The following is a 17,154-nucleotide window of genomic DNA, read 5'->3' as shown; positions in this document are numbered from 1 at the left end:
GGAAGGTTACAACTTAGCGGGGGTTGAATCGCTTTGAAAGCTGTTCTGTTGGTTTGAATTGTGATTTTATTGTTTGTCTGAGACTTGAGAACAAAGGATTGCGTTTTAGTTACAAGAATTAATTGTAGGCGTTATTTATTTAAGCTTCATTAAGAATATTAATTGAAAACTATATTAATTTAAGTTTAATTTTCTCTTTGACATTTTGAATTTAGAATGTAAATTTTCATTTGCTCTTAATTATTTAACTCGTTGTTTACCTGGCAGTGCTCTGTATAATGTATTGAAATACGAATATTAGTTGTAATTTGCAATAAATAGGTATCATGACAATTATAATTTCCTTACTACTCAGTACAGTTTCACAATCTAAATATTCTCAAATCATCTGTAAATATAAAGCTCCTTCCAACACAAAATAACACCAGAAAAAATATTATACAATTTTTCACCCCATACCGAAGTTGATAAAGATATAATAATCATTAGATAGCAAGTCAAGGGGCGCTCTCAACACGTTCTAATATTAATTCTACCCTCGCAAGAGATAAAAACTATTAGAGCCCCCGTCGGATTATGGTCGGATTATTATTTTAACTAAATTAGCTTAGTGTATGCGAGGGACTTGCGGATTCGTTCCCAGTTGGGCAAAGAGTATAGAGAGAAGAAGGGATTAGATAGGCATAAATTATGAGACATGATTAAAAACTAGGTGATAGGGTGCCGCGTCTGCGGTAACTTTGTCTGAGATGATAACTCAACTCAGCTTGCTCTTTCTGATAATTTATTGCCCAGTAACAGTATGTAAGCCATGTTGTTTTTTCAATTTAAATAATTAAAAAAATTGTTTAATTATTTGGCATTGTAAAATCAAATTATGTTTAAAGTCCAAGAGTTATCAGCATCAGCAACTTCCGTGTATAAGTAATATTGACGTTTAACATCAGGAGACCGATTTGTGTACACCATCATTAACTTTCATAAAGGTCTAAGACCAAATTCAAGTTACCAATTACAATTAGCATTTTTTCTAATTCTACCTATATCCACATCTCCGTTGTTATTCATTTTACAAATACTATTTTTACAACAGAAGGGCTCATTAAAACTGAATTGCGAAAATTGCAGCGCAAATGTGGCCCTGTCGTATTTTATTAACCGACTTAACATGTCCAACTTGGATGATCTTTGCGTGCGAACATTTGATAAGAAAATCAAGGTCTCTAACTTTGAATTGTAAAACCAATATATCTTGAGCTCTCGTTGATAATAAACTTTATACGGGCTATTGTCAATCTACGATGGTTTTGGAGCCCTTATACTGTTGTATCGAATGATATAATCTTGGATTGGTAGCAAGGAAAGTAGGGTAGTTATGCTATTAAATCCCACAGTGTTGACAGCTCTGTTATTAGGGATTTACTGTGCTCTATGGTTATAGATTTCATGAGTTATGGGATATAAATTATTTCAGTGCTATTACAATAACATTGTAGATTTTGAAACAAAGCTATATGTTCTATGTTGAGGGACAGGTAGGTCGTAGTAGGTCGGGCCGTTGTGCGTAATATGCCGGCTATGGTTCTAGCCAGCCCAACTCCTTCTAGAAGCGCAGGATCTTCTTGGTTCCTTTGATACGAAGCTAATTAAAACTTTGTTCTAAATTTGAAAAAAGAGGAATCATTAATTAATTTAATCTAAGAAGTAAGGGAATTGAAGAAAATAATTATAATTATTATTTTGTTTAACAGGTATGGTTTCAAAACCGCCGCGCAAAGTGGCGGAAAGCTGAGCGATTGAAGGAAGAGCAGAGGAAACGGGAAGGCGCTGAAGTCATGACCAAGAGAGATCCGGCGGATGACAAGGTGATTACTTTAGTATCATAACATCATACTACTGCATGATATTTATAATCAGTAGAAATAAAATATCGCCTCTGACCTCCAATAATTCACTTCTTAGCACTCAGGAAAGCATCAGTTATTGACAATAATTTCCCATTTAGTGACTTAAATGCTAGTTCGCTTTCTGAACCTCAGCTATGAAAAAGCTAACTTGTTAAAAAAAAAAATATCTTATTGTCATGAAAAATATGGTTATCGTTAATGTAACGGAATAATTATTTTCAATAAGCAAATAGAAAATATTTTTGAATACAAAATTTATTAATAGTACGAAAAGCAAGCCAGATAGAAATACAATTGTTAAAGTTGCAGTGTATGTTGCAGGGGTCGTCAGAATGCGGCATGTCCCGCGGGTCAGCCGAGGCGTCACCTGTATCAGGGGTGGCGTCCCCGCGCACTTCGCCGCCCGTGACACCGGGCTCGCCGCGCCGCTCGCCGCGACGTTCGCCGATGCGTTCACCACGCCGCTCGCCAAACAGGTCGCCTAGACTCGACAGGTATCGATGGCTGTATGGTCATAGATGCTGATTCGGACAATGTTTGATGATTTCTTTTAAAAGCTAGTAAAATATTTTTGAATGAGATTCGATGTTTGTATTGAAATATATTCTTCTTAAAGTTGGTTTGTATATTAGGCCAGGCATTTAATTTTTTTTAAACTAAGGTATTTCGTGGTTGAACTAATTACCATTGAACAATTTAAGTTGGATACTGTATGGGTTCTCTATTTTCATCAAATTGCGTCCCATTATATATTTTATTTTTATGATATTTATATCTTCGTCTTTTATTAGCCATAAGAAAAAAAATCTTTAAATACAACACATTTTCCGATGTTTGAAATTCACGTAACAACTACTCTATCACATTACGTTCTAATTACCCATCGACTCAAATGTTCGTGCATTAGTTTATGTTAATGTTTTATATCTGGTTCAGATCGGAGACGAGTTGCGCGTCGCCGGCGCCGTCGGTGGGCAGCGCGGGCTCGCGGGACGCGTCCACCGAGCAGCGCCCTCCGCCGCACATCTTCTCACCGTTTGACCAGTGAGTACTTTACCTTCGATATGAATAATGTTGGGTATTTTCTTAGGAAAAAAATAGTTTTCTCTTAGGTTTATTTAATATAGATTTACGACAGTGTTATAGCCGGCTTCATTGAACCATGTCAGCTAGTATAAGTGAATATGCAATTGCGAAAAGGGTACATGTTTGAAAATGTAAAAATGTTCAGGAAATAAAAAAAATATTTTTCTAAAGTAGTATAAAAAAAATTACTTTTATTTTCGGGTTAGAATTTGGGTTCAATTAGCAATAAAAAATTACAGAAGTTTTGTTATTTGTTATTACATACACATTTCCAAATATTATATATTTATGGTTTTGCCCTTTTCGAAATTGCATATTCAAATATATACGACGGTTGAAAGGAAAATAGGTTAGCTAATATAGATACGTTTTGAAATTGTACCTAGGGTTGCGGTAGATGAGTAATTGAAACTAGGATATAATCATTTTTATTATCATGCTAATAAAACACACGTCCCGGAAGTGTAATAAAAGATTTGGGTCATTTAATTGTATCAATTAGTTTTATGTATGTGTTATTTACGTCGACGGAATTGTGTCTGCAAACACAGATTTAATTGAAAATTTATTCATATACCAAATACGATCGTATTGTTTGGTAATAGAGTAGTATTTCATTTATTTAAAACTTTATATGAAAACAGCGTCAGAAAACTGCTCATCATATTTCGGTTGTATACCTTAACCATTTAAACTTTTATAATACACTTAGAGGTGCAATTTGTGTAGTTGTACCCACTTTCCGCCCTGTGTATTCCCTCGCATGATATGTATGATAGGAGAGAACCTATCGCCATTTCGCACACAAATTTCAGACCCCAGGCTGATACTGAGAAAAAAACCGTATATTATTTTCACGACCCGGGATCAAACCCAAGACCTGAGCACAACAGTCGTACCCTAAAACGCTATCGAGGCAATTTTATACCATCTATACTTATTAAAAGCAACAAATAAAAAACACTTAAGGCGATACCTCAAGGTCCATTTTCATACATTTTGTTTCGGCTTTAATCTGGGTAACTAAACAAGTATTGGCAAGTAAAGAATTTAAATTCACGTCTAGTTAGTGATTAATTCTCGCAGTTGAAAGAAAAACGTAAAAATAATTAATAATCATGGATATTTCGGCCTTTAAAATTTAATATGACGAAATTTTAAAGGCAGAAATATCCATGATTATAATTTATTTTTACATTTTTCTTTCAACTGCGAGAACTAATCACTAACTAGACGTGAATTTAAATTCTTTACTTGCCAATACTTGTTTAGTTACCCAGATTAAAGCCGAAACAAAATGTATGAAAATGGACCTTGAGGTATCGCCTTAAACCTTAAGCGTATAAACTTCTCACTCACCCGTGGCATAACTGACAGAGTTAACCCGACCCGGGCAATTTATTTATCTTAATCAAACCGTACTATTATGCATCATTTGTTTAATATGGTTGAACTGTGGATGGTTGAATCATTCGGCTACGCGAGTCATCGTGTACGCGGGTATGGGCAGAAGCAAAGGCATTAAATAGTATAGCTATAGACCGGTCAGCAGTACCAGGGCACCATAAGTTATTAGTTATTGTTAATAAGGCGTTTTTGAAATATTTGTGTGACAAGACGTCACGGTGTTCCTCATCACTACATAGTATAAAACAAAGTCGCTTTCTCTGTCCCTATGTCCTTTGGTTGCTTAAATCTTTAAAACTACGCAACGGATTTTGATGCAGTTTTTTTTTAATAGATAGAGTGATTCAAGAAGAAGGTTTATATGTATAATAACATCCATTAAATAGTGGATAAATACTGTTATTTTGTTATGTTATACCCGTGCGAAGCCAGAGCGGGCCGCTATGTTTTATATACAACGTTCACAGTTTTTCTGTAGAGTATTTAGTATCGGCATTGCACCCGTGCGAAGCCGGGGCGGATCGCCAGTAGATAATAATACGAAAATAACATATTTATAGAAATTATGCTAATATGCATTAAGAAAGTGAAAATTATGATATAGAAAAAATTTAAGTATTTGTGTTTTACTATTTCCCGGTATATCGAGTAACCATCGCGTGGCCAACCAACCATGAGCGTAAATTTTTTGTATGACAACCATCATAAAGTCCGCTTTGTATAATTTTACAACTCTTTGGATAGAAGGTAGATTATAGGAGAGTGTTTGATCTCAGTTAAGGTAAAATGCTTAGTTTTAAAATTTGAATTTATTTATTAGCTTTAGTTCTCCGAATAAAATAAATTATTGTTTTGTGAGAGATGAAACCACGCTATGGTTTCGTACGTACTTAAGTGAGGAACTGCATGCGTGACAAAAAACGGTCACCAAGTAACGAATTCGCAAATAATTACAGCAACTAACAACGTCGCACTTAGTAATATTACACGAGATTAGATATCTCAAAAAACAGAAAACGCGTCAAATAATGTTCTATAAGTTATGATCTCGTATATTGGATTCTGTGCCATAAGAAAGATATCAGGTACTGGGCAGCGGACGCGGCGGTACCGCCGAGATGAAGTCTGTATAAAGGCAATTACTCGATTAACCAACCGCCGGCCGTACCGCTCTAATGAACTTTAATTATATTGCATTGTACGCGATGTCGTCAAGAAACAATGAGACGATTTAGGAGCGAAAATAAAACCGAATAAAGCCAATTATAGTTGTGAGTTACGATTTAATACGCACAAGTATGTTTGAATTTCGAACGTCATTTCACATTTATGCGTTGTCCAAAGGCAAGCATGTTTCGAATTCCGAATTCAAATTTGGGTGGCTATGCCGAAAATCGATACGAAGTGACGAAGTTAGAAAACGTAACTTCTACAGAATTTTTACTATATATTGTACATATTGAATATATAAATAACAAAGGCACAAAATTAATTATACCTGTCAATACTCATACTGAACGTGCCAATTTTGTTTCATAAAATATGTGATTAAAACACTGCCATTTATGCATTAACTTGACTAAAATAATAGCGTCATTGTAGATAATTATTGGACATTAATTATAATAGATCCAATGTAGAGTTTGGTATTTAGGTCGCAATGAATTATGTATGGATGTAAAATTAACTTAATTAGTAGTGGCATCTCTATGAATTAAGAATAGTGCAAATGTAACACGTCTTATATATACGTACTCTATAAGTATATTTTTAGATTTATAATACTCTGATATACAAAAAATAACACCACGTACATAAGTCGAAGTGCAAGCTCTTCCAAAACTAATATTTGGCCGCTAGAGATACTGAACAGCGTTTAATGTCTTAGTTTAATTATTTTTTTTTTATTTATTTAGGATAACAAACGGTTACACATTATAAAATATAAAAAAATAAAAAAAAATAAAAAACGAATCTGTAAATGCGCAACCAGCACCGTTATCCACAGCATATATAAAAATATTTTTTTTAATTTAGCGAGTAAGAGGGAATAAGTCTGTTTATTTCAAATCCTGGTAATATTCTTAAAATGTGTCTGAAACCTTGATGTTGTGGATCAGGGCGCTACGAAACGTACTGGAAGACATATGAAACAAGTCTATGTCAGAGTCTATGTCAGTGAATTATTCCTACTTTGCCTAATTCTACTGTTAGTGTACAAAACTTTCTGAATATTAGTTAGACGAAAGCCAAGGTATTACGTAGATACTATAAGATTTATTGAACCGATTTGATGAGATTAAAACCCCAATATGTTCTCTTGATCTTATGTTGTACTATCGATTGCATTTTTTTGCTTTGAATGACGAGACGAGCTTGCTGTTCGCCTGATAGTAAGCGATACGACCGCTCATAAACAGTAGAAACCTCATCCAACACCTTGAATTACAAAGTATTGTTTAGTAATCCACTGCGCTCGCCATCCTGAGACATGAGATGTTAAGTCTTATGTCCAGTAGTTACACTGGCTACAATGTCCTTCAAACCGGAACACAACAGTAACTACACTCTACTGCTTGGCGGCAGATATTATGGTGGTACATACCCAGGCAGACTCACATATGAGAGACCTAACACCAGTTCAATTGCTCCTCATTCGAATAAAGAACAACACAAGCTATAGTTATTTACTTACAGTATATTGAATAATAACAGCCCGTTCTTGACTCACGCCACACAAAGAGTTATCGAGCCTCGACTAACTTTCAGTAAAGATTGATTTTAATCGAATAAAGCCGAGTTTAATTGCCGTCAATAATGATCCGGAGGTTAACTCCGCTCAACAATATTAACTTTGTAACTTGTACGTTTACTTTGTCTTGTAACTGAGTGCTATTGAGATTTTAGTTGTATGTTTGGTGATAGGTTGCATTTGTTTATATAATAATATTTATATTAATGTGGGGTACCAAAATTTGTAAGTATTTAAACTAATACAGTGATTGTATAGAATTCTAAACCTATTAGATTGTTCAAGTACGCTCCCACTAAAGAAGATATTGTAGCCAGTGTAACTACTGGACATAATAAGACAACATCTCATGTCTTAAGATGGCGAGCGCAGTGGAATACCAAACAAATTTTGTAATTCAAGGTGTTGGATGGTGTCTCTGTCGTTTATGGGCGGTCGTGTCGCTTACCATCAAGCGAACGGCAAGCGCGTCCCGTTATTCAAAACAACAAAAAGAAATAGACATCTAGAGTATAAAATAAATTTGAACAAAACAGACACATAGCAGAAAGCATATTATTTTTAAATCTATTAACAATTTAACAAGAATTGGCGAAATCCTAACTAAAGTAGGTAGGTATGGTATACGCTAAACTCAACGAGAGCATGGAAGCGTTGGTGTTGAAACGCAAACTAAACCGACCCATGTAAATCTATTTGTCATATTATTCGGGCAATTAGACCGACATGCGGGTACAGGCAAGGGTTGCCGCGCGAAACCGCACAGAACCGCAACGGGGGCTCGGGATAAATATAGGGGCCTTTAGTACACAAAACCCTTAGTATAAAGTATTAAAAAATTAGATATCACTACTTACGCAAAACATTATTTGTAGCGGCTTCGACTAGAATTTGGTTTGTAAAAATATATTAAAATAAAATTGTCTATATACTTTCTTGGTGTTGGAGCTTACTTTGTACTAAATTTCATCGAAAAGTGTTTAGTAGTTTAGCCGTTAAAGCGAGATAGACAGATTTACTTTCTCATTTATGTCGTCTTTGGAAAGTGTTTAGTATTTAAACACTTTCCAAAGACGACATCTGGGATAGAGCGAAGTGGAGAAGAAACGTGGCATGTATAGCTTGATATAGAGAGAGTATTTAACCAAAAATTGATATTTTACCCCTAAACCCGTCGCTCCTGACTGCGGCGCTGCACTCGCGAGTTCATTACACTGACTAATTGTGCCCGCTTGGCGGTTAATCGCACGTTTAATTAGATTTCACAATGATACCGTTTTTGAGTTCTGCTTAATGAATTAAATGCCTCATGCAGACATGAAAATTACTAAATTGGGTTGAGTCATTTTTAATTAAGATCTCGTATGAAATGTGTAAAGTTATGTTTATGTTAATTAAAAAATTACAACTGTAAACGAAAATCAGAATAAGTCTAGCATCTTTGTAGACAGAAAAATAAAGCTTCTCAGTTTATAACAGAGGATTGTATACCTATAATTAATTACAATTGTAATTAGGAGACGTTTTAAAGGTATTTACAAATGATACGTCTTTTAATTTGCGTATTATTTTGTTTAAATGGAATATTAAGACAGTGAATAAAGAATACCAATTTTTATACAATTTCATTTGCTACTCTCATTCGTCTGTGTAAAAAGTAATATAACCTCGTGCACTCTCACTTATACGATCTTCATTATAATTTCGGTTTTCGGCATACCCGTCCAACAAATTAGTATATTTTATCACATTTAGGACATACGTACATCTACTTTATTTAAGATAGAAGGAATTCTTGGTTAAAATCTTAAGCTATAAGTATATTCTGAAATGATAAACACTGAGCACTAGGTGAGAGACTAACTCAACACGCGAAGTATTGTCGCAATTGCCGATGACGCGCGTCGCGTTCATTACGATAATTCAGAGCTCGTGCCAGCTCGACGTGATTGCATCGAGACGACTTCACGGAGGCATACTTGCGTTTTATGCTTTTACTTCATTAGCGAGTCTCTCATAACTGCAATCATTCTCGCTTTGTGAGGTCTGACGTTTCCACAATGTCGCTCACCTTACGATAGACGCTAAGAAAATGAAACAAGTAGCGTCGTCAACCAGAGGCCTAAGTAGTAAAAATTTCTTTTACCTATTCTCTTTCTATAGTTTTTTTTATGTATTCCTTCGCTTTCACTACGTAACTTATAGCTAGTCATTACCATACATTTTTATACTATTAACGCTAATGTTGGTATAAAACTATCTTGTCTAAGGCCCTAAAAAATAACTCACTTGTGAAATCACAAAGCTCAGCAAGACATATAGTGCGTTTCGTCACAAAACATAAGAGTTGTTTTATGGTACAATAATTTACACTGACTACAGTTTCTTTGGAACTAGAATATAGATAACTGCTGTTTTAATATAACATGTAGAATTTACAATTTTTTTATGTAAATAATGCTTTTCATAGACCCATAATCTATATACAGTGACATCGCGTAACTAAATGAAACCACATACTTCACCTTTCTGACATTGTGCCAAAAATCATCCATTAATAACTAATATTATCACGATAAATCGTTTAACTTTCTGATTTTTTGATAAGTTTGTAGTTTAATGCGAATATGGCGTGTGCGTAGGTGTATTTCTGACTGATAGTATGATGTTGCCACTGCAACCAATTCTCTTATACTTTTTTATTTTACATCTACGGCCCAAGTAACTTATTGTGAAGTGTTATTTCCAAGTAGATAAGTATGTGGTTTCATTTAGTAACGCGATATCAAAATTACCCTGTATAAAATAAGCCTTATGACATTGTCGCTTGTACTGTAAAAATGTCGAAAGTATGCCGAATCCGTATTCCAAAAAAAATCCGAACAATTTCCAAATATTAGTGAACAAAAGAATCGCCACTGATCTGTGGGGCGGGGCGCCATAAGTCGCAGGCGTTATAAGCCCGGATCGGCACATATCGCATTAGCGGAACTTCCGGGCCGTCGCCGGACGTGCCGCCATCTTGTTTTGCCACGCCAGCCGTTAGTTGCTTGTTTGTTCGATTTACAGAATTTGTTTAGATTCAATATTTTTATATATAAGTTACCACATTAATTTCCACCCCTGCTCTATAAATACAAATTCACATATTTTGGCGCCAATTCTGATTTCACAAGCCTAAAACAATTACCGAATTAAAGTCGTTTTAGTGTAATAAGACCAAAAGTAGATAATTAACTGGAGCGCATGCGTCGCAGTCGAGTGCGCGGCGTGTGATGTCAACTAAATTCGTTAGCCGACCATTTGTCGACGCGGGCGCGTTCGTTAATTCGCGCACGCCGGTTAATCCCATACACGGAATTGTATTGTCCGCGTGTTCGCGTAATTGTACCCTTTCAGTGTAGATGAAGTTTGAACTCTATATTGGATTCATTGTAACTTCATTTAGATTAACTAAAAGCTATATAGATCTGTTTAAAATAAAAGAACGCACATGTTCAAAATACTTTTGTACTTATTACGTCTAATCACGTTTCGAAGAGAGGCAATTTTCGATAATGGCTAGCATAAATCTAGCAATCGTTGAATATTATAAAACGTGCTATAGTTACTAGGCCGATGCCGTTGAAAAAACAAAGCTTAGACCTTTGCAACATGTTTGAAAAAGAGTGTTGCTCCGACTTTACATTGATACGTTCGTCCCAGCACCGCCTTAGTCAGATACAATGTGACACAATATTTCTGCATAGAAATCTAATGTCTGTTAAAAACATTCATTTAAATAAATAAATAAAACGTTTTACGTATTGCTGCTCAGGAATTCGTCTGCTGGCGTTGTATAACGTAATGCGAATGTATGCAGATGTACTATAGACGTGAATAGACGTTGTGTCGATTTTATTCGAAAAAAAATATTACGGTATTAACCTTTTTTTTGGGCTGACCGTGTTTAAATGGTATAGGTTAAAAATTTCATTGATATTCAATGCCTTTAAAATGAATGTCCAGGCTAATAAAATATCTATCAACACTAATCCACGTATCAATAAATGTTACTTATTTATTTAACTGTTTTTTGTCCCAAGATTAATTTTGGGACAACAAACAGTTACACAATATGTATTAAATCAAATACAATACATGTTAATTAGTGTTGCCCAAATTCAGTCTTGGTCTTGCAGTCTTGGTCTTGTTCTTGCGTTTTTGCAAGACCAAGACTAAGAACAAGACCGCGTATTTTTAGCAAGACCAAGACCAAGACTGACCGTGCAAGACTTGAGCAAGAACAAGACATAGCCTGCAAGACTCTTGCGTCTTGCAGCTAGGACTTAGCGCTATTTCACTGAGTAGTTAGGTGTAACAGTTCGGTGTATAGGTAGGTACGCTTAGGAATTCTATGAGACGCAAAAAACTGTATCAAAGAATATGAAAAACTGGACCTATGCGCATTACGACTAATACCATAAACATAGCGAATAAAAAATATCCGAGTTGGAGGAGTACCTGAGAAAACCAAGAACTGCCAGCTCGGAAGACATTTTAGATTGGTGGAGGACGCATGAGACAGAGTATCCGATTTTATCGAAAATGGCCCGTGATTTTCTCTCAATACCTGCAACTTCAGTACCTGCTGAGAGGTTATTTTCTAAAGCATCATTAGTAATTAGAAAACATAGAAATAGGTTAAGTGATGAGTCAGCCAGATCGTTACTTTGTATTAATTCTTGGTCAAAAAAATTGATATAAAAGTATCATAACCTAATGATAAAGCTGTTGATTAGTGTTGTATTTTATTTTTTATTCAAATAAATGATAAATCGTAAAACTCTTTTATTAAATTTCTTATAAGTTGAAGGTTCAATCTCTTTCTAGACAGATAAGTATTGTTCTTTAAAATACAGTCAAGTTATTGTAATTAATTTGTTTTTTTACATGTTTTAGCAAATGTAAGCTTATAAATCATAAATGTTTATTAAGAAACAGTTACTTCCATGGAAAACGACATATAGGTCAGTTGATTTTTCGAATTTCTTATCAAATCTTCAGTTATTTATTAATCTGCTTGATCTTTACTATGGCTATGTTAATTCAAGCTCACAATGTTCCAATTCTAATACGTTTTTCTAAGATTTAAAGTAAACTTTAATAAATAGTAATAGACTAATAGGTAATTGCAAGACTTGCAAGACTCTTGCGGCAAAGACCAAGACCAAGACTAAGACTGGGAGCGCAAGACCAAGACCAAGACCAAGATCAGGTGTATTGGCGCAAGACCAAGACCAAGACTGGCTAAGTCTCGTCTTGTTCTTGCATTTGGGCAACACTAATGTTAATACAATGAATAATAGCTGAGTGAACCACAACGTTATCCTCTAATTAGTTTTAGACACATTTTGATTTTTTTTGTTTTTAATTTTCCTATAAATTAATGACCAATGATTACTACTAAGTAAGTTATTTTAATTACAATTATTAAATTAAAAGGGACCAACCACTGACACATAAAACTAGTAGAAGTAGAAGCCCTATAACATTAGTAACATCCAAACAACTCAGTCACTCGAAAATAACAACAATTAAAACTTTATGACTCCATAAAAATCATTATGATTAACCTCAATTTACCAACATTTAATTAAACGTCCTTGTAATGTACGCTACAGTACCGCCGTCGTCCATTGGCCAGTGTTCCTAGTAGAGGCGCGTTGATTGTGATATTACTAATTGCATGTCTATTTAAGTCAATTCAACCGTAATTAATGTTGTTAATGAAACGTTTGAGACGCACTTCGTTGCCAACTCCTTCCTGCTAAGCGGACTACGGCGATGTAGTATATGCGAAGTGGGAAGATACTATACCTACACATATAAAATAATTTTGTATGTATTTTGATAATGAATACTCGAAATAATACGTACCTGCGGTTTCGTTAATTAAATAATAAAAAAAATTACAATCAATGTAACATATTTAATATGTCTTGGTAAATACAAGGAAATATTTATTTTATTCACAATACATTATCAAAATTATTTAACAATTTACACTCTACAATTGCTATTCAAGCGGATAATTGACAATTAATGCCATTAAAATAAGCATAATAAAATTATCTGAAAATTGTCATATACGTATTCCATTTGCGTTAGCGTGCGGCGGCCGCGATGCATTATCCAATTGCCGTCCGCTAAATTGATACTCTATTTGGTTCAATTAAACATTAATTAATGCCATTAATGAACACTGAGCCGGTCTATTGTTCTGCGCACTGACTCACTACGCCATTCGCTTTCGTGTCGCATTATTTATGACTGAGCTTGGGTTAGATCAAGATTTTGTGATGGAAAAATTGTGGGAAGAACTAAGTATACATAAATAGTAATAGTCTATATATATATAAATGAATCCCTATTTCCTTTGGTCACGCCATCACGCGTGTACGGCTGGACCGATTTCATTATTTTTTTTTGTTGTTTTTGTTATTGTCAGGTGAAGGTTCGTATGAAAGAAAAAAATTAAAAAAATTGCGCGGAAAATTAAAAAATTTAAGAAAACTTAACGAAAATATTAATTTTATATAACTGTCAATTGGTTGAAATAACTGTCAGCGATTGACAGAATGCGCGCTGCAAATTCATAGTTAAGACGGCATAACGTCTGTCGGGTCAGCTAGTTTCTTATAAATTGATAGACTTGTTGGGAGTAGGACGGACTGCCGAGACGAATGTCCGCAGGTTCAAAACCCAAAAACTTGCATCCCTGTCTTTTCTAAGGTTATGTGTGTATTATTTGTGAATTGTCGTTTCCTTGAACGGTGAAGGAAAACATCATAAGGAAACCTGCATACCTAAGTTCTCTAGAAGAATTTTGAGGGTGTGTGAAATCGTTTTCCATACGGAACAAAAACCGCGCAACTTCCGTTATTTATTTTTTATTACAGAGAAAATACAATATCAATCAACGTTTGAATCACAACAAGAAATAATAACGATGTGATCTTCACCTTCTGAATGATCGGCCAACGACACGCAACCAAACATTTAACAACACCATAAAACGTAAAAACGTCACCCAAACAGCGATTTAATAGCGGAACAGATTCCAATCAACAACCGAATATCGTTCGGACAATAAGCTGCGTCTACACTGGCCATAAATAAACGCGGCGACCCGCCGCGATCGGCGATTAAAAAAGCGGAAAGCCAACGCTCACGGCCGCAGGGGTGTGTCGCCCTTTCTAGCAATTGCTTAACGCTAAATTGACTCGAAACTGATATAAACAAAACGGGAATAAAGGACACGTGACTTTGAACGCTTGAGAACGTCTATTGGTGGCAAATGTACCGTAATTGGATCTTGATTTTGCCGTTAAATCACATTTGATGAGTCATTTACTGCGTCGCGTTGAGTGGGTGTATTGATTCCACTAGGTGGATATTGATTTTAATGTTATACTTATAGAGTAATGCTTTGTATAGAAATTCATTGAACATTTAAAATATTTTTGCGCATGTACATATTTGAGTAAGTATTTTCTCAAGTAGGCGTATCAGATTATTTTAGGATATGATTTTCATTTATGGTTCTTTCTTAGTTTATTAATTAATTGCATCGCTTGTAGTAGTATAAAGAGCAGTAACCTTAGCAATTCACAAAGCGACGCGGAAAGCTACATAAGCAAATCTCCACAAATAAGCCAGCTATTAAATCACATAACCTTTATGAAATACACATTCGATATTTTTTACACAAACTCGGACCAATTTGATGCCGGTGCCAGCGCCCTGCTGCGTCGCTGCGGGCGATTGACAATATTGTGCGATAATACGCGCCGGCACGTGCCGCCCGCGTGCGCATTGTGCACTCGCCTTTATTTTGTACAAGTGGACAACAGTTTAAAGCTCTCAATTCATTGATTTTAGTGGCTTTTGATATAAATATATTTATTCGATACTTTGCATCACGAATACCTGCTATAGGAAAATTTATTGATATGAAAGTTAATCTACGGATTGGAAGTAACAACATAATAAGAGATAGTTATTTGAGTTACATAGATAATAAGGTTGGTAAGGAAAATTTAGTGCAAAAATATGTTGAACTATAACCAAAATTAGAAAACATTGCCAACATAATAAGACGTAGTTATTTAAGTTATATAGGTAATAGGGTTATTAACTATAATGTGGTGCAAAACTTGATAACAAAATTAGCGACCTATCATCATCAATTTTCACAAATATTCGACTCACTTCATCGGCCATTAGCCACGCCTGCATAAATAAATAAGAGGCTATAAAAAATAAATCAGTATTGCGTCAATCCGGCGCGTAAGGATTGAGTGGCGACCTTTCAGTAACCCTTTAATGACCGCTATGCGGGCACAGCGCCAAAATCCTCACAATTGAAGAGTAATTATCCTTTTTTAAATTTAAAATAATAATTTTATATTAATTTTATCCTTTTAGATAGACGATAAGCGCGTGTCGTCGATTAACTAAAAGGTTTGAGTTCATGTAATTAAAATTGATTATTTTAAATTCAAGGGATAAAATGGGTAGAGTTGGAATTTGTAGGTCCTTTTTGATATCTTTTTAAATATTGCTGGTAGGGTCTACTTATATCATAGCATAGAGAATTGTCATTAATAGATTTTACGGCATTCATGCGTACAATATTATCTTTTCAGAGTGGCGGCGTCACAAACTTACAGTCTTAATATGTTCCCAACCAATATTAAATAATAATCCACAGTCTACCTTCTCGGCACTACTACTAAACGTAACAAAATAAAACCAGTTACGAATAGTTTTAGTTAAATAAAGTTGGGCCAACGACGCTCGACCGATCGGGCGGCGCGCTCGTTAACTTAACGCAACTAACGGCCACCGTAACGATATCGTAACGCCGCCGTAATTGCGTTACACGGCGCGCCTATATAGCGGCGTATTTTTTTTTCACTTGCAAAGCGTTGTAATTTCACCTCTGCGTATTTCGTAATTGTTATATTTTTTTATTTGGCATATAGTGATGACGTATTGATTATATTGTAGTATCATATAATTGATTTTATTCATTATTTTATAATTGACAAAAAATAATATAATAAAAAAATATTCCTGTGAACTCAGCTGAAAATTATAACTAATTTAACTACATTATTTTCAATTAATTAATATCATTAGTTGACAATAATGTAGTTATTCATATTTGAAATATTGTTGTAAGCAAAAGTGAGGGCGTGGTAATCGTGCTATCTCTTTCTCATTCATGCAGCGTTAAGGCTGGTGACATTCGGTGACGTCATAGTTTGCTATTGTGTTTTACAATACTTGTTGTGTGACAGCTACCCTATTGAATTTCATAGTTTTATAACTAATTTATTATCGCATGAATTTTGAAGAATTTCTCCGGTATATTTTAGTTTACATATATTTTAGATAAATGTATTTAAAAAATAGTCAATAAAAAACTAATCTATTGAGTTCAAGGTAAATGAAGACATATGTATGTAAATATATTTACTTTAAAAACTACATACTAGATAACGAATCACATTTTAAAAGTTTGAATAATCAATGCTCATGTTAACTAACATTTAATTTTAACCGTGTTCAAGTACGAATGTATGACTTCTTCAATTATTAGAATGATTTATCAAAATCTCCAACTTATCCCATTTGTCAAAATTAATTCATGTTATTACTATCAATGTATAAAAAAGACTAATAAATTTACATTAGCATAAAATATAATTAACAATGCTCATCAATCAATGTCCAAGTCGTAATTCAAAACGAAGTTATTACTTGCTCCGAATTAATTAACAACACAAACAACAAATTAAAATGTTGTGTAAGTATTGTGCGTTTGGAGTCGCTCTATCATTCCTCACAATTTGCATCGAAATTTTGTAGAGTGACCATGATTCGTGATAATGTAGAGACATTTTGTGTTCCTTGTGGCATTATGATATATACGTTGGTTTCTATAAGATTTAT

At 34.6% G+C, this 17,154-nt stretch overlaps 1 protein-coding gene across 2 annotated transcripts in view; it reads left to right on the top strand.

The window, feature by feature from the left end:
* The window catches only part of LOC115441938 (myb-related transcription factor, partner of profilin), a 71,650-nt gene that overhangs the window by 35,048 nt on the left and 19,448 nt on the right, over positions 1-17,154 (top strand). Inside the window, exons 5-7 of one of the 2 annotated variants that reach the window (XM_037437333.1) lie at positions 1,752-1,865; positions 2,229-2,401; positions 2,844-2,951. In XM_037437333.1, the coding sequence (XP_037293230.1) occupies positions 1,836-1,865; positions 2,229-2,401; positions 2,844-2,951 (311 nt within the window). In that variant the 5' untranslated portion in view covers positions 1,752-1,835. Of the gene's footprint in view, positions 1-1,751; positions 1,866-2,228; positions 2,402-2,843; positions 2,952-17,154 lie in introns of those variants that run through there. The other variant, XM_037437332.1, reaches the window with a different exon arrangement.

Source organism: Manduca sexta, chromosome 10, assembly GCF_014839805.1.
Source record: "Manduca sexta isolate Smith_Timp_Sample1 chromosome 10, JHU_Msex_v1.0, whole genome shotgun sequence".
Classification (NCBI taxonomy): domain Eukaryota; kingdom Metazoa; phylum Arthropoda; class Insecta; order Lepidoptera; family Sphingidae; genus Manduca; species Manduca sexta.
The sequence above is the reverse complement of the archived record's forward strand: the minus strand, read 5'-3'. Positions and strand labels throughout refer to the sequence as shown.